This window comes from Caretta caretta, chromosome 7 (genome assembly GCF_965140235.1).
Source record: "Caretta caretta isolate rCarCar2 chromosome 7, rCarCar1.hap1, whole genome shotgun sequence".
NCBI lineage: Eukaryota > Metazoa > Chordata > Testudines > Cheloniidae > Caretta > Caretta caretta.
In genome coordinates, this window is record NC_134212.1 from 59,683,123 (window position 1) to 59,698,853 (window position 15,731).

Consider the following 15,731-nt stretch of genomic DNA (forward strand, 5'->3'; position numbering starts at 1 on the left):
CATGTTGGAAAATTCAGTCTGTTTATATTTAACTAAAACATGCCTGAAATTCGCTGCATTCTCCACAGTAGAGGGGCAGCACTGGAAACAGCAGCGTGTTTCCCCCGATACACCACTCCTCTTTTACGTGTCTTGGCTCTACACACGAAGGACCACCCTTTGGAGAGGGAGGAGCACTCAGTGACCACAGCTCATTCAGTCACTGCTCTCTGCTTCAGCTGCTACATAGGGTCTGTCTACACTGCAATTAGACACCTTTGGCTGGCCCAAGCCAACTGACTTGGGCTTTCAGGGATGGGGCTGTTTAATTCCAGTGTAGACATTTTGGCTGCAGCTCAAGCTCTGGGACCCTCCAATCTCGCAGGGTCCTACAGCCTGGGCTCCAGCCCGAGCCTGAACGTCTACTCCACAATTAATCAGGCCCTTAGCCTGAGCCCCGTGAGCCCGAGTCAACTGGCATGGGCCAGCCAAGGGTGTCTAATTGCAGTGTAGACGTACCCTGAGTGTTAGAAGGGTGGAACTGGACTAAACCTCATCTATTCATAGACTACCAAAATGCCAAGCATGCAGTAGCAATTCCTGGCTTTCATCAACTTGGGCTGCCATCAGATGAGCAGCCTAAAGATGAAAGGCTCCCTACCCTACTACCCTGAAGTGTCGAACCTGGCCGCAGTAGCTTTCCTGGTGCCATTTTTTTTTAAAAAAAATAAGTTTGTAGTTCACTTTCATAGCTCTCAAAATTTCCCCCCTGCAGTGCCCTTTTTGTCAGCTGTCTGGGCGAATACCCGATTCTCCTGGCAAAAATACACGAAATACTGTTGTGTTTTAAAATGAACTAAATTTGGCTGTATGCAGTGTTGTTGTAGCTGTGTTGGTCGCAGGATATTCGAGAGACAAGGTGGGTGAAGTAATATCTTTCATTGGACCAACTTCTCTCAGTGAAATAAAGATCCAGTAAAAGATATTACCTCACCCACCTTGTCTCTCTAAATTTGGCCAGACAGACATAATTTACTTTAATTCTCCTGCGTTTAATACCTGGCTAATTTCCAAGGGTTTTTCTCATGTGTTGGAGGGTACTGGGCTGGGGAGAAGTAGTTTCTTGCTGCTGGGAGACTGAGGGGATTGGTACAAGCTTCCTGCCTTCCTGCTGTATAAAACATCTCTCCCCTTTGATTAGGCTGCCAATATGACCTAGCTCCCCAACTGGTGCGCTGGGCCAAAAACCAGCAAGGGAAAGCAGACTACACTGGGGTGTTAAGCTGAGGGCACAGAGGAACCAGTATGGAATAATTGAGCCTGTTGTCTTGGCTGCATTAAGGATTAAGGTCCAGATCCTCAAAAGGTACTTAGGCCTCTAACTTCCACTTCGAGCTGAAAAAGTGGAGCAAAGAGAAATTATTCATAGCTACTAAGGTCAGAAGGGACCATTATGATCATCTAGTCTGACTTGCAGCATCAGAGTTCATTGCAAATTGTGCTGATTTTGTATAAAACTGTGCTAAGTTAAGAATTACAGAGCAGCAATGACAGTCTGCAATTGGCCACTCAAATGGTTATTCCAGTGTGAATGAATGAATGAATAGCTCCAATACATGAGCCAGTCACACCTAATTCAGCTCACACAAACAAATGAATTTGTTTTTGAATTGCAGAGTTCACTAGAGGTCAAAAATGCTGAAGGTCGAAAACATATTACGACACTACATCTGCCAAATCTACTTCATTGAACTATTTTTAACTCCTCACTAAAGATGGGCAGCAATGAGGCCAAATGCAAGCATGAGAGGAAGTTCTAAATACACCCAAGCACGGATGACAAAATCACACAAAAGGTATGGGCCTGCAGTATCCACTCACATAACAGGTAAGAGCCCCAGCAAGAATGGGATGGCATGTCATTTGTGTTCTCTTTGTTTTGGCTGAACATAATTTATGCTGGGTTAGGAAGGTTAAACCATGTCAGAAAAATCCTAGACAGAGGGAAATGTAGTATCAGTATGTATTGGGCCTGAGTGTGGTCTTATTCTGGAGTAAATCGGGATAAGCTCCACGGAAATCAATGGAGTTATATTGCTGTGGGGACAGAATCAGGTTCCACTATAGCCAGGAGAGTCTAGGAATAGGTTGGCTGAGTTTTTAATGAGAGCAAGAGGATAAGAAGTGTTAAATCTGAAGAAAAAACTAAATCTGAATAATCCATCTGAGCAAGACTTTTCCCTGAAATATCCCTGATATGGGCCACCCCTGAGCCATGTTTGGGGAGTTTATTGAAATCTCAGCATCCAGCTTTCAAGCCATTTCTATGGGAGACCTCTTTAAAGGAGATATGGGCCAAACAGGAACCCTGGATCAAAACATAGGGGGAGTTCAGATCTGGATCCAGACTTCATATCTCAGGTCTATGATGGGCATTTTATTCAACAGCCTGGCTCATGCTACTGAATATATATATACAGGTAGAATCAAAATTAGTTTAGGGCTGTACTGTGCCTATAAAGCTCAGCTCTGCATTGGAGGTAGAGTGGAGCCACACCAGCCCGCCACCGGGTCCAGAATACTCCCCAGCAAGCCCTGGTCCATCTCAGCAGGCTGCTGTAGAGGGGGCCAAAAGCTGTTACAATGTGGCCTTTAACTTGCATAATACCAGTGGATTAACGGGAGGCCCAGACGTCCTCTGACTGAACTATTAACAATTATTGCCTTTTGTTATTGTCCCTTCTGGAAATTGAGAACAACTGTTGCTTGTGCTCGTTTAGTGGGTCTAATGGAGTCCCCCTAGGCTGTCCTGCCTTCTGCTGGCTATGCTGATGTTAGCAGTCTCCTCAATTTCAAGATACCAGATCCACTGCGTTCTAACATACTTGGCAAAAATATTTTGTAGCAAGAGCATTTGCCTGGGATTTGTTAACACACAATGGACTAAATTTATCTCTGGTGTAATTCTGCTTACTCAAGTGGGTTGATGTTAGGGATAAATATGTCCTGAAAGACCAAGTGTGATCTTGGTGAGGGCAGGGGCAAGTCTATTGATGTCTTTTAGCACAGGGCTGAGCAAGTACAAGAACCTGAATAGAATGGAGACAGGGTAGGTGAGGGAATATCTTTTATTGGTCTAACTTCTGCTCATGGAAGGTACAAGCTTTTGGGTTACACGAGCTCTACTTCAGGGCTGGGGAAGGAAGCAGAGTCAACCCTGAAGAAAGGCTCTGGGTAGCTTGAAACCCTGAACCTTCATGTTTAAGCACCTAAATAAGTGGTCAGATATCAAGTAAACCCCTGAAATCAATGGGAACGATTGGGTGCTCAATTCTTTTGAAAATCTAGCCATTTATTAGGATCCTAACTATGGGATCACATTTTTTGAAATCTCAGCCTATAACATCTAGATTTTACTCAATCTTTGGTTATTACAGGTCTCTATAGGGTGTGTTCACTGTCGGAAAAATTAAGTCTTACCATGTATTGTTTAATATTTGGTAACTAACAAGTAGTTAAAGTTAAGCATGTGCTTAAGTCCTATTTAAATCAATGGGTTTTAAGTGCCTTGCTGAATCAGGACTCCTGTCTTTCTTATTAATTCAATGGCACCTTCCAGTGATTGAACTATCCAGCGATACCTGTTTAAGGTGACCAACATAAAAATATTTTTAAACACTAATTATTTGATTCCTGATATTTTGACTCAATTAAATATATGATCAAAATAATTGAAGATGCTCTATGTAGGACAGGATGATTGTATAGTGTATGCTAATTTTTATTTTCATGTCTGTTGGTTTTGCAGAGGAGAAACTCCCGTTTTGTGATTCCATAAGGTGAATTAATATAAAGCAATACATTCTGGAAGAAGAATTCTAGGAGAAAACATTGCAAACAGTTGGAAATATCCAATAGAATCTTCTATCTATTTGACATATGCAATTAATGCTTGGGATAATTTATTCATGACTCACAAAGACAATGCAGGGAAATAGGAAACACATGGATGGACTTAGTGACTCCTCTAGTTTAGGGAGCCTCCTGGATGATACAGACAGAGAGGTATGCAGCCTCACAGACCGAGCATTCAAGAGTTTGTGCGTGGCAGAGCTTGAAGCATGTGACAAGGAATTGGAGCTTGTCATTTCACCGGAAATCACCCACCAGTTATCTAGTAAAATTCACCAAGGGACACTAAACCATGCCATCAAGAAAAGTAATATCTGCAATAAGTTATCACTGAAAAACAACGAGCATACAACACGGGCTTCAACATTCCAGCAATTACCAAAACCTGTTCAAGAAGAGAAAAAAGTAGCTAAAAACAGCACCGTGGAGAGGAAAAAGCCAAATTTGCCAGCATCTGGGCCAAGGAAAAACAAACATGTCTCTAAAGTGTCCTGTTTGATTAATACATTTGATAAGGCTGAAAACCAATGTCCAGAAGGTTCCCTGGGAGCAGTCAAACAGCCAGTTAAAAATAGTTCTCAAAAATACAGATTAATTCAGGGAAATGACATGGCTTTCTGGGATGACACAGCGATTTTAAACATCCAAAGGGAACTTTCCCAATTTTCTGGTGTGTGTCGAGATAACCACTGGCTCAGTGACAAACGTGAGGTCCAGAAAAGACATAATAAAATTGATGTGGGCTATTGTGGTCCAGATGGTTATCATCCTGCACTGATGAACACTTCAAACGTATTTAAGGCAAATCTCACCAGCTCTTCTAAAAAGACAGTCAAAAGCAGGCGTGGGAAAGTTAAAGAGCCAGCCAAAAAGGGCAATTTTCTTCACAGTGAGAACAGTGCTTTTGAATCATGGAATGCCCATCATAATAAACTGAGTGAAAAAGAGGAATCTGCAGATATTATACCAAAAAAGGAGGCTATTACACACTTTGAAGAAACACCATTGGTTACAGAATCCTACACATCTAAACATAAACCACCACCCAGAAAGGCCACAGGTGCTAGAATTCAGGAAAAGGATTTCCTAATGGATCTATTTCCCCGCACAACTGAATTCCAGGACCATGTCACACCAGCAATTGTACCTCAGGTCCTTGGCCCACTAATACCTGTACACCCTGTCCCTCCAGCAGCTGAGTTTCAGGTTCCTATTCCACCAGCGCCTGTACCCCAGGTCTCTGGCCCATCAACATCTGAACCCCAGGTTTCTGTTCCACCAACATCTGTACCCCAGGTCTCAGGTCCATCCCTAGCACCCATGTCCCAGGTCCCTGCTCCCCCCACATCACCTGAATCCAAGGCCCCTCCTCCACCACCATCTGTGTCCCAAGTCACTTGCTCTCAGAAGAAGGCAACAAAACCTGAATTGGACTATATCTGTCCACCATGGAGGAAACAGAGGAATATAAAAGGGGTAGCGGCGAAAGCACAGGAGAGTTCAAATGAAAAGTTACAGCTCAGTGGAGAAGAATTCTCTTTTTATAAAAAGCCATCTGCTGTCGAACCTTTTGCTGACACAACTGCAGTGGGTAACCAGGTAAACTCCCCTGAATCCATTAGCCCCTCTTTCAACATCACAAAACTTTTAACACCCATCATACCATTAAAACAAGAGACAGAAAATCAACCAGTGCTGGTGACACCACCAATACCTGACACTGCAGCAGCAAAAGAACATGAGGGAAGTGGATTTAGTGATTGTCAATCTCGGGATAATTACAAGTCTAAAGCACCAAGTTTATTATTCAACCTGAAGGATGTCCGAAAACGTGTTAAAAGCACTTATAGTCCCTCTCCTCTCTTAAAAGAGAAAAATAAGACTAAGGAAAACATGAAACAAGAAAGTATAAAAATGAATGCGACAGTGTCCACTTTTCTAGAAGAAAGTAGCTTAGAGGTTGCAGAGAGAGATGAATTAAGCCATGGCCCTTTTGTACAAACTGACAGTATCCAGAAAAAGGACAATAAAACTGATTTAGAGGGACACTTCACAGATAATTACCTATCTTTAAGTTCACCCCAAGCAACAGTAAATACTTCATTTTACCAAAATCAGGACAATGTGCAACAGGATGATTCAAAAAACAAGGACCTACTGAAAGACACTGAGAACAGTGAAAATGTGTCTATCTCTGGACACCAGTCAAACGAACACGGTTTAAGGAAAAGTCGACATTATCCGTCACTGAAAGGCTGCAGTAGAGACAATGCAAATGCAAAAGCTGCACAGCAAATGCAAATGTATAGTTCCAGTGTACAAGGCCACAAAAGTGAGAGAGCTGCTGAAAGCCAGGATGGAAATGATGACCCTAAAATACCCCCCAAACTTCTTTCACCAGCAGAAGATGGTGTTCCTTACAATGCAAATCAAACCAGTGTAAGAAGTAGCAATGAAAATAAAGGCAAAACCAGCAGTAGTTCTTCCGAATACTCTTTTGTGACCACAGTCGATCAGCCATTTCAGGAGGAGCCCTTTTCACTGATTCGGCTGTTTCAGAAAGCATGCCTTGAGGAAAGTCACAGGAGTAGGAATAAAATGAATGTAGATGACAAGGAAAGCAGTAAAGGGAAAGGGAAAATGGTAGGGAAAGAGGAGTTGCAGTATTATGCTTTTAGTAACTGTGACACTAGCACGGAAGAGCGGTGTGAGGGAAAGGTGGCACAGGGTGAGAGTGAGAGCATGGCAGAAGAGAGATTGATGAGTGAGAAGAGGGAAGAGGTCAATAGAATGAATTCTGCAGCAGAAGGCAACAAGGATACTTCCACCTCCCAGTCAGAAGAGCCAGCATTATCACTTTCTTCAAATTCATTCAAACCCAGTCTGTTTCTGATTAAAGACAACACATTCAAATCATCTCCTGTGATAAAGGCAGTCAAGCTACCTCTGCTTAGGTCCTTGTCCTCAGAAGACACAGTCAGTAGTAGTTACAGGGAAACAGAAAGCAGATTGGAAGCTACCGTAGAGAAGGACAAGCAGCTTTACAGGCAGGGCCAAGGTACACCTAGCATTCAAGAGATTTACCGGTCATTATCAAGAAACATAAAAGAACAGGATGCAAGAGATGCACTAATCAGAAATGAGGATGCCAGTGCACTGGGATCTACTCCAGCTAGCATGGGCTTTCAAGGGGCAGATAACACCAAACTAATATGGGAGCCCACCCTTTCAGAAGATGTAGGGAGTTTTTCATTAGGGATGTCGAGGAAAGATGGTGAAGTGACTCATACTTTATTAAATAAAGTTGTGAAAAGTAATGAGGAAAGTGTGCACCGCAGCAAAGAGAAGCCCACGGTTGGAAAGACGAAGCACTACTTAGCACGGTCAAAATCAGCTTTAGGAGCTAGCTCAGCGCAAAACAAATTGGGCTCCCCTTCAGAAGAGAAGGCAAATTATTTTAAGAATTATCTTTTGTCTAATCGAAGAGGTGGGTCATGTGCAAAAAAAATAATCACTAGGGAGATAAGTTCTCCGGCAAGAAGCTTGGTGTTAGAGAACCACGTGTATTGTCCTGTAACAAGTGATGTTTCAAGAGACATCAGACACTTGGAAGAAACACCTGCTGTGTTAGACGATCTTGCGTGTACCATTGTAACAAGCCCAAGGTCAGACAGCATTATGTGCTCCGCTGTTACCAGTCCACTGTCAGAGAAAATTGCCAGTGTAACGAAGGCAGAGGATATTACAGATTCCACTTCGTTGAATTTGGTACCAAAGAACCCCGCTGATATTTCTGCAGAGGAAATACTCGAGTCAACGCGGAGGAGCCTGCTCACTGAGGACACCAGCGATTCTAGACTGACAAACGAGAGATCACAGAGTTGTATGGAGAAACCGCTGGGCAAGCCACCTGCGGTGCCACCGAAAAGCGAAAAGGCCCTGCGCCGAGCAAAAAAACTGGCCAACAAGAGAAAAAAGATAGAGGCACAGCAGAAGAACCTTCCAACGGAGCACCCAGCTACTGTTGTGAGAAAGCTGTCCCATTCTGGACAGATTCCATTATCCCCCGTAACCCTGATCCATTCTCCACCATCTCCTGGGTCCCGTTCGCCTTTCCCTCCTTCAGAATCGAGCATGGTGAGACTCAGAGGTGCCCAGTCAGTAAGCCCCACACCCTCTTTACCTGCAACTCAGCGTAAACTCCTTCAAGATCCTGACTCAGGGCAGTACTTCGTCGTCGATCTATCCGGTCAGGTTCATTTCAAGACCTTTTATGAGCCAGAAACTGGCAAATACATCCAAGTACCAATCCGTTCCTCAGAAAGGGGCTTACACCAAACCGCCTCTTTGGAAAATTTTAATTCTCCTTGTGTATTGTACCCTAGTGCGCTACCTTTACCCATGGCAACTATGAGATCAGTTTCCCAACTCTCTGAACCTCTTCCACTAATGCAGAAAGTACCAGGAGCATCAGCAGAAGCAGATGAAGACTGGCAGCAAGACGGCAGAGATGCTCAATTGCTCGAGAGTCAACCCTATATTGAACCTGTATCTGACTCTCACAGTCAACATGCTGAGGAAACTCAGTGTAATTGTACAAGAGACACGAGTCCAGCTGCAAACATGGACATCATTTCAATCAGCGATTTAGAGGATTTTGCTGTTGAAGGGATATCTTAAGAACTGAAATGATAAATTAATTGAAATATAAATCTATTCAGACACAGACTCACATTTGATATTTGTAAACACTTACAGTCTGAATCTTGTTGTGGCTTGGTTGGGTGTGAAGGAAAATGAAGGCTTGCATCTCCAAAGGGGAGAGGTGTCACTGTGAAGAAATTTGCTGTTGGGGTCAACCCCCAGCTTATCAATAAGACAAAGGGGCAATGCTAGCAAAATACAAATCTGATGGTAGGAAACCACCCACTGCTGCTGCTACTGCTGTTGCTTTGCCACTAGGGTCGCAAAGATGGCAAAATTGGAGGTGATCTTGTCCAGTGCTTGGAATGGTGCTATGTGACAGGTGACAGAGAGTAAGAGTGCTGAGTAGAACAGTCTCAGAACAGATGCCAACTCTAGTTAAGACTCGTCACTCTTTCTGTCTTGGACCCACGTTTACCAATAGACAATATCGGGCCGTGAACATCAGATATACCTGACAGAGTCACTTTTTTGCGTACACTGAAAAGCCAGAATTTAATGACTAGATTATTGTATATTGGATATACAATACAGCACCTGAACTGAAAGCAAATCAAAACACTGAAAAGTAAAAGCAGCAGCTCTACTCTTTCGAGATACCTGTACATGCCCGCTAAAGTGCTGCTAGCATTTTAAGACTGATGAATATTTCCACATATTCCCCCCCAGTCTCAGAAGTTACTTATAACATAGTTCACTCCAGATTGAAACTTGGCCTGGAAATAGTCTACCAAGGAGCGAAATGGAAGGAGATGCACTTGCAATATGTTTTGTTAGAATGGGAAGACTTTGGATGACTGTATTTCAGATGCTTTTCTTTTTCTTACCAAGCTCTAGTGAAACACAAAACTAACTTTAAAAAAAGTGAGAAATATTTAGTGGTTCTTTATTTTGGACTGGTGCATTCTGTGATTTTAAAAAGTGACAAGGAACAGCCAAGTTAGTAATTTCTAGGAAGTGCAGTAAAAAAGCAACTTATTTTGATCGTCACTTTTTTTGAAAGATCTGTATCAAATTTATACCACCCTTTTTTAGCTCTTTTTTTCACCTTTATACTGGATGGTACCTTGTCAAAGATCTGCATAATCAGAAATGCATGGTGACAAGATGGCGCAAGTATAATATATAGTAATATGTCTGCTTATACATGTCTCTATTCTGTGCACTGGTTTCTTTTTTTATCCTTCCCCGTTCATTTTGTCCTCCCCAAAGGAAATGAAAAAGTGAAAGCTCTATGGAAGAATAACTTCAGGCCTGATTCTCCTCTTACACCAGAAAAACTCAGTTGTCTTCAGTAGAGTTTCTCTTGATTTACAATTGAGTAAGAGGAGAATCAGGCCTTTTGTCTATAGTTGAAGAAGAACAGACAAAAAACAGAATTATAAACAATAAATCTGACAGAGGTTGTTCTTGGGCGTAGCTTAACCAGCCCCTGGAAATTCTGGATTTCTCATGAGAGAGCTTGTTCTCACAACGTAGATCAAAGGGGTTTGATTAAACTTCACTTTTTGCATACCTCCCCAAACTGAGCATTGGGTGAACCTCAGATGGTTTGAAATCATCGCTGGCACACACCTGTACATTCAGAACCTATACTAGCCAAACAAATGATGCCATTCATTGCACCCATTCAATGATGCAGTTCCCTTATAGTCAATGGTCTATGGGAATCATTCTGTTTATTTCAGTGGGCTTTGGATTGGGCCCTAAATTATTTTTTCATGCATATTTTAACGGTTGTGCAGAAGTGTGCAAAACTGATGCAATTTTGTGACTTGGGGGCCAGTTTGCACCTCTCAGATTTAGGTTTTCAATGAAATTCAACAAGATGTCTAAATATAAGCATATATTCTGTGAAAATTCAAATTTCTATGCAATCTTTGACTTGGCGTGGGCTCATTTTACCTCAGAAAAATGCATTCCAGTTTCCCCTGGAACAGGGGCTCATTTTTGAGCACAAGCATTTGCAAAACATGAGTGTTGCAGGAACAAATATCCCTTCTCAAATTGGTATGGTAAGGCACGAGTCCAGTGTTGAACGCTTTTCTCTTTTATTGCCAATATTTTGCAAAACTTCTAACATGGTACCATCCACATTAGAATCATAGGACTGAAAGGAACCTTAAGAGGTCATCTAGTCCAGGCATTATACTTTCCTGTCTGCTATGCCAACCTTTATACAACACAACATCTTATCAAGCACAAAACAAGTATGACGTATTTATACAAATATTTTTAGGCTTGGAATGATTAGATTTGTATTGGTAAATGTTGATTTCACTGAACATACACAAGCTATTGAAAACATATTTCCATCGATAATAATCAAAAATTATACATAGGCAAAGAAAGAAAAATGCTGCTTGAGAACTTATTAGAATTTGATTTAAGGATACTTATTTTGTATATTTTGACATGATAATTTGTGTTTTTGCAGTTATAAAGCTTTAGTTTTTTGAATCTCAAAGTCTACTGTCATTAAATAATTATTGTTTGACCCCTTTATTGTCTGATTCCCCATAATTTCCTGCAACTGTGAAAATTTAAACAGATACAAATTGAAAAAAAAAATGCTTAAAACCCATAATTTTGTGCAACTGAAAATTTAAACAAAACAAATGCTTAAAAATAAATATCAATATTATCTGTCAAAATTATAAAAAAAATAAAAATTGAATTCTGCCATGTCTAAATATTTGATATAAAATATTCAGTTGCATGGACAAAGATGTTGCAATTTGCTTTTTTCTCCTGCAAATGCATACTCTGCATTATTTATTTGCTTTGCACATGTAGCTGTATATTTTGTGGGCCTACTTACCCATTTGTGCCAGCACACTCAACAGCCTGGCTCACGCTATTGGAAATGAGTGTGCTGGCACAACTGGTCAAGTCTTAGCAAAATAAAGGCTTATGTATTCAACATTCAACAACACTAAGTACAGTCCTCCATTCCTTCCTCACCTGAAACACTAACTAAAGTCACTGGGAACTTTGGGTGTGAAAGGGATGAAGGAGCAGGTCGAAAATATACTGCCATGCAGGACTTCTTTTTACCCATTTCTGCAGTTAAACAAAGCTCATTATTAGCTGGTTGAGTCTCTAAAATAGTAGATACCTGAGAGGGAGACATTCCTTAGAGCGGTTTCAGAGTAGCAGCCGTGTTAGTCTGTATCCGCAAAAAGAAAAGGAGGACTTGTGGCACCTTAGAGACTAACCAATTTATTTGAGCATAAGCTTTCGTGAGCTACAGCTCACTTCACTGGATGCATGATTCATCTGAATGCATCCGATGAAGTGAGCAGTAGCTCACGAAAGCTTATGCTCAAATAAATTTGTTAGTCTCTAAGGTGCCACAAGTCCTCCTTTTCTTTATTCCTTAGAGTGTACATAGAAAGAAGAGAAAAACACATACACAGAGAGTTTTGAAAACAAATCTGAAAATAATTCCTGTTATGTGTCTGGAGTTTTCCTTAGGATCCTTCTCTGGGGGGAAGGATGCGGCTTTACTGCCCTGTACCCCAGTCCGGCAATGACTCTGCATGAGTGACCAATGACTCCATCCACCGTATGGAGCTCATTGTGGGGTCAGACTCCTAGTGGGTACAAACACTGCTTCCCTGGAATTCTGGGTTAGGTTCAGAAAAAATATATATATTCAGATTAGACTTATTAATAGTAACTAAAAATGCTTGGTGCTTATATTTCATGTGACTACATCTTAAAATCAAAATATACCTAATGAGAAAATGAGCAATAGTTTGCTATGGTATGGCACTTTAGTAAAGCTTAATATGTGAAGCAAGTATGGTTAATATTCTTAAAAATAGGGGGCCAGATACTCAGCTGGTGAAAAACGGTGCAAATTCATTGCCTTCAATGGAGGTGCACCCATTTACATCTGCTGGAGATCTTGGCATAGGACAAACTTCATATTATTCTTTCCATCCATTTTTGAAATGCTGTTGTTTTAGATTTTTATAAGCAAACTGCGTATAGGCAACACAATGACTGTAGCATTACTGTCAGGTTTCTATTTTTACATATTAGTATCACTTAGCCTCAATGGTTCTTGTTACTAACATCAAATGTTTGTGCACCAGAGGAAAAGCAAGTGATATCAACTGTGAACTGCTTTAAATTTTTTACATCACTGCACTTAGAAGTTTTGCGATGCACAGTCCATCTTCTATGATCACAATGCAAAAGTAGTAAACATAAGCTCTGACTTGTGGGGGGGGGGAATGTGCAATATTCATAAAAAATAATGGACAATCACTGGGTCGGGAGTCTAACTCCCAAAGAATAATGCTGACTTTAAATAGAAGTGTGAAGCCAGTTGTAGACCAATAAATCTAGAGCAAAGCCGGGTTTCATCCTTTCCAGAGAAATAATAGGACTAACAAAAACAACATACTTTTCGAATGCACAGAGGTACAGCAGATTGAATACAGTTTATGAACCCTGATTTCACAAAAGCCTCTTTTTGTCTTACAAGTGGCCTCCTTTGCATGCTGCATTTCTCGGTGCTCTGGGGCTTTTTCATGGTGGGTCTTCCTCAAAGGGCATGGCTTGTTTGAAAGCTGAACCAGAGAGGGACCTGAGATTCCATAGTCATTTGTTCTGGGCACCAGTATTTCCTCCCTTTGAAACTCACTCCTCTCACCTTTCTAGACAGCCACAACTCCTTCTCTCCAAATGCCACTCCTCAGACTGAGGCCGGGCATCCACACCACCAGCTGCTGCCTCTCCACCCCAAGAACTCAAGTGGCCTTTTCTCCCTCCTGAATGTTGGATTTGTTTTGGTGAATGCAGTTTGATATAACTGGCCCACATGTATGGATTTTATAAACAGCTCCCTGATTGTTTAGTCTCTGACTGGATCATCTGTTCCCGAAATATCTGTGGCTGGCATATTTTACAGATGAAACTGTATTTACAAATTAATAATTAATAACAAAATAAACAGGACTTGTTTTACAAGGCTGTTACCCAGCTTGTTCTCTTTAATTACATTTCAATTGTTAATTGTGCAAAAGAAGTCAAAAGACAATAAATCGGGGAACTAGCTGGCTCAAGGGACAGTAAGGGCCTAGGGTAGGGATTGATTGAAAGACACCCACACCCACCCACACACACATGCCATCTGCTAGGGTTGCCAACTCTGAGGTACAAAAAACTGGGACCTCCAGGATGATCCTGAGCCCACAAAACTGGACAGCTGTCAGTGTATACTGAGCACTCTGACAGATTTCCCAGGACAGCTCCCTCCAAAAGGGATGATCCTGAGAAAACCTGGATAGGTGGCAACCCCACCGCTCACCTAAAGTGAGGGATCAGCAGACCCAGGAGAAAGGCCCCAGCCATAGTGAAGGCCAGGATAGCAGGCCCCCTGTCTGCTAGATCAGCAGAGGGCCTTTGTGTGGGAAGGCTTGGGGTGGCAGAGCTCCGGTAGGGAGGTGGGCTCTGTCTGACAGCCTGGTGGGCCTACATCTGATGGCCTCAAGCTGAAGGCTGTCTGCTCCTCCTGGGCTCCAGGCTATGTAGGATATGATATTGTCCCATACATCATATCACCCCAGGGCCAGGGGCCTATTGTGCCTAGTAGTTAATCCAGCCCTGCTGGTAAATGTGGTGTCACATGGACATCTCTGGAGAGTGATCTTTTTTTGGCCACAGAATATCCTCCACACTGTGCCTCAACCCTGAACTTCTAGGGCTGAGTGAATGCGCTCTCCATGGCCTATTCAGTCCTGGGCCTGTGCTGAGATTGCCAACTCAGTTCTAAGTGTGATGGGGGAAAGTCAAGATTTACTTTGAGGGGGTCAACAAGCATGTGGACAAAGGGGGATCCAGTGGATATAGTGTACTTAGATTTTCAGAAATTACCTTTTACTACAAGGTCCCTCACCAAAGGCTCTTAAACAAAGTAAGCTGTCATGGGATAAGAGGGAAGGTTCTTTCATGGATTGGTAACTGGTTAAAAGACAGGAAACAAAGTGTAGGAATAAATGGTCAGTTTTCAGAATGGAGAGAGGTAAATAGTGGTGTCCCCCTGGGGTCTGTACTGGGACCAGTCCTATTCAACATATTCATAAAAGATCTGGAAGAGGGGGTAAAGAGCGAGGTACCAAAATCTGCAGATGATACAAAACTACTCAAGATAGTTAAGTGCTAAGCAGACTGTGAAGAGGCAACAAAATGGCAGATGAAATTCAATGATGATAAATGCAAAGTAATGCACATTGGAAAACATAATCCCAACTCTACATATAAAATGATGGGGCCTAAATTAGCTGTTACCACTCAAGAAAGAGATCTTGAGTCATTGTGGATAGTTCTCTGAAAACATACACTCAATGTGCAGCGGCAGTCAAAGCGAACAGAATGTTGGGAATAATTAAGAAAGGGATAGATACAGAGACAGAAAATATCATATTACCTCTCTATAAATCCATGGTACACCCACATCTTGAATACTGCATGCAGATGTGGCTGCCCTATCTCAAAAGAGATATATTGGAATTGGAAAAGGTTCACAAAAGGGCAACAAAAATGATTAGGGGTATGGAACGGCTGCCATATTAGGAGAGATTAATAAGACTGGAACTTTGGAAAAGAGATGACTATGGGGGGAATATGATAGGGGTCTATAAAATCATGACTGGTGTGGAGAAAGTAAATAAGGAAGTGTTATTTACTCCTTTTCATAACATAAGAACTAGGGGGTCACAAAACGAAATTAATAGGCACACTCAACCCATGGAACTCCTTGCCAGAGGATAGTGTGAAGGCCAAGATTATAACATGGTTCAACAAAGAACTAGATAAGTTCATGGAGGATAGGTCCATCCATGGCTATTAGCCAGGATAGCCAGGGATGGTGTCCCTAGCTTCTGTTAGCTAGAAGCTGGAAATTGGTGACAGGGAATGGATCACTTGATGATTACCTGTTCTGTTCATTCCCTCTGTGGCACCTGGCATTGGCTACTGTCGGAAGACAGGATACTGAGCTAGATGGACCTTTGTTCTGACCCAGTATGGCCGCTTTTATGTTATTATGTTCTTACATTTCAGGTATTTCTACGTGGGGCAGGGGTGGAATCCAAGCAGAAAAAAACCAACACTTTAAAAAA

General features: G+C 41.9%; 1 protein-coding gene across 4 annotated transcripts in view; it reads left to right on the forward strand.

Annotated features, from left to right (window-relative positions):
* The window catches only part of C7H10orf71 (chromosome 7 C10orf71 homolog), a 28,380-nt gene extending 14,802 nt beyond the window's left edge, over nt 1–13,578 (forward strand). For 2 of the 4 annotated variants that reach the window (XM_048859166.2, XM_048859165.2), the window contains exons 2-3: nt 1,656–1,867; nt 3,788–11,817. In XM_048859166.2, coding sequence (XP_048715123.2) covers nt 3,964–8,571 — 4,608 coding nt within the window. In that variant the 5' untranslated portion in view covers nt 1,656–1,867; nt 3,788–3,963 and the 3' untranslated portion in view covers nt 8,572–11,817. Of the gene's footprint in view, nt 1–1,655; nt 1,868–3,787; nt 11,818–13,269 lie in introns of those variants that run through there. The other 2 variants (XR_007357807.2, XM_075130736.1) reach the window with 2 other exon arrangements.
* Nucleotides 13,579–15,731: the final 2,153 nt, after the last annotated feature.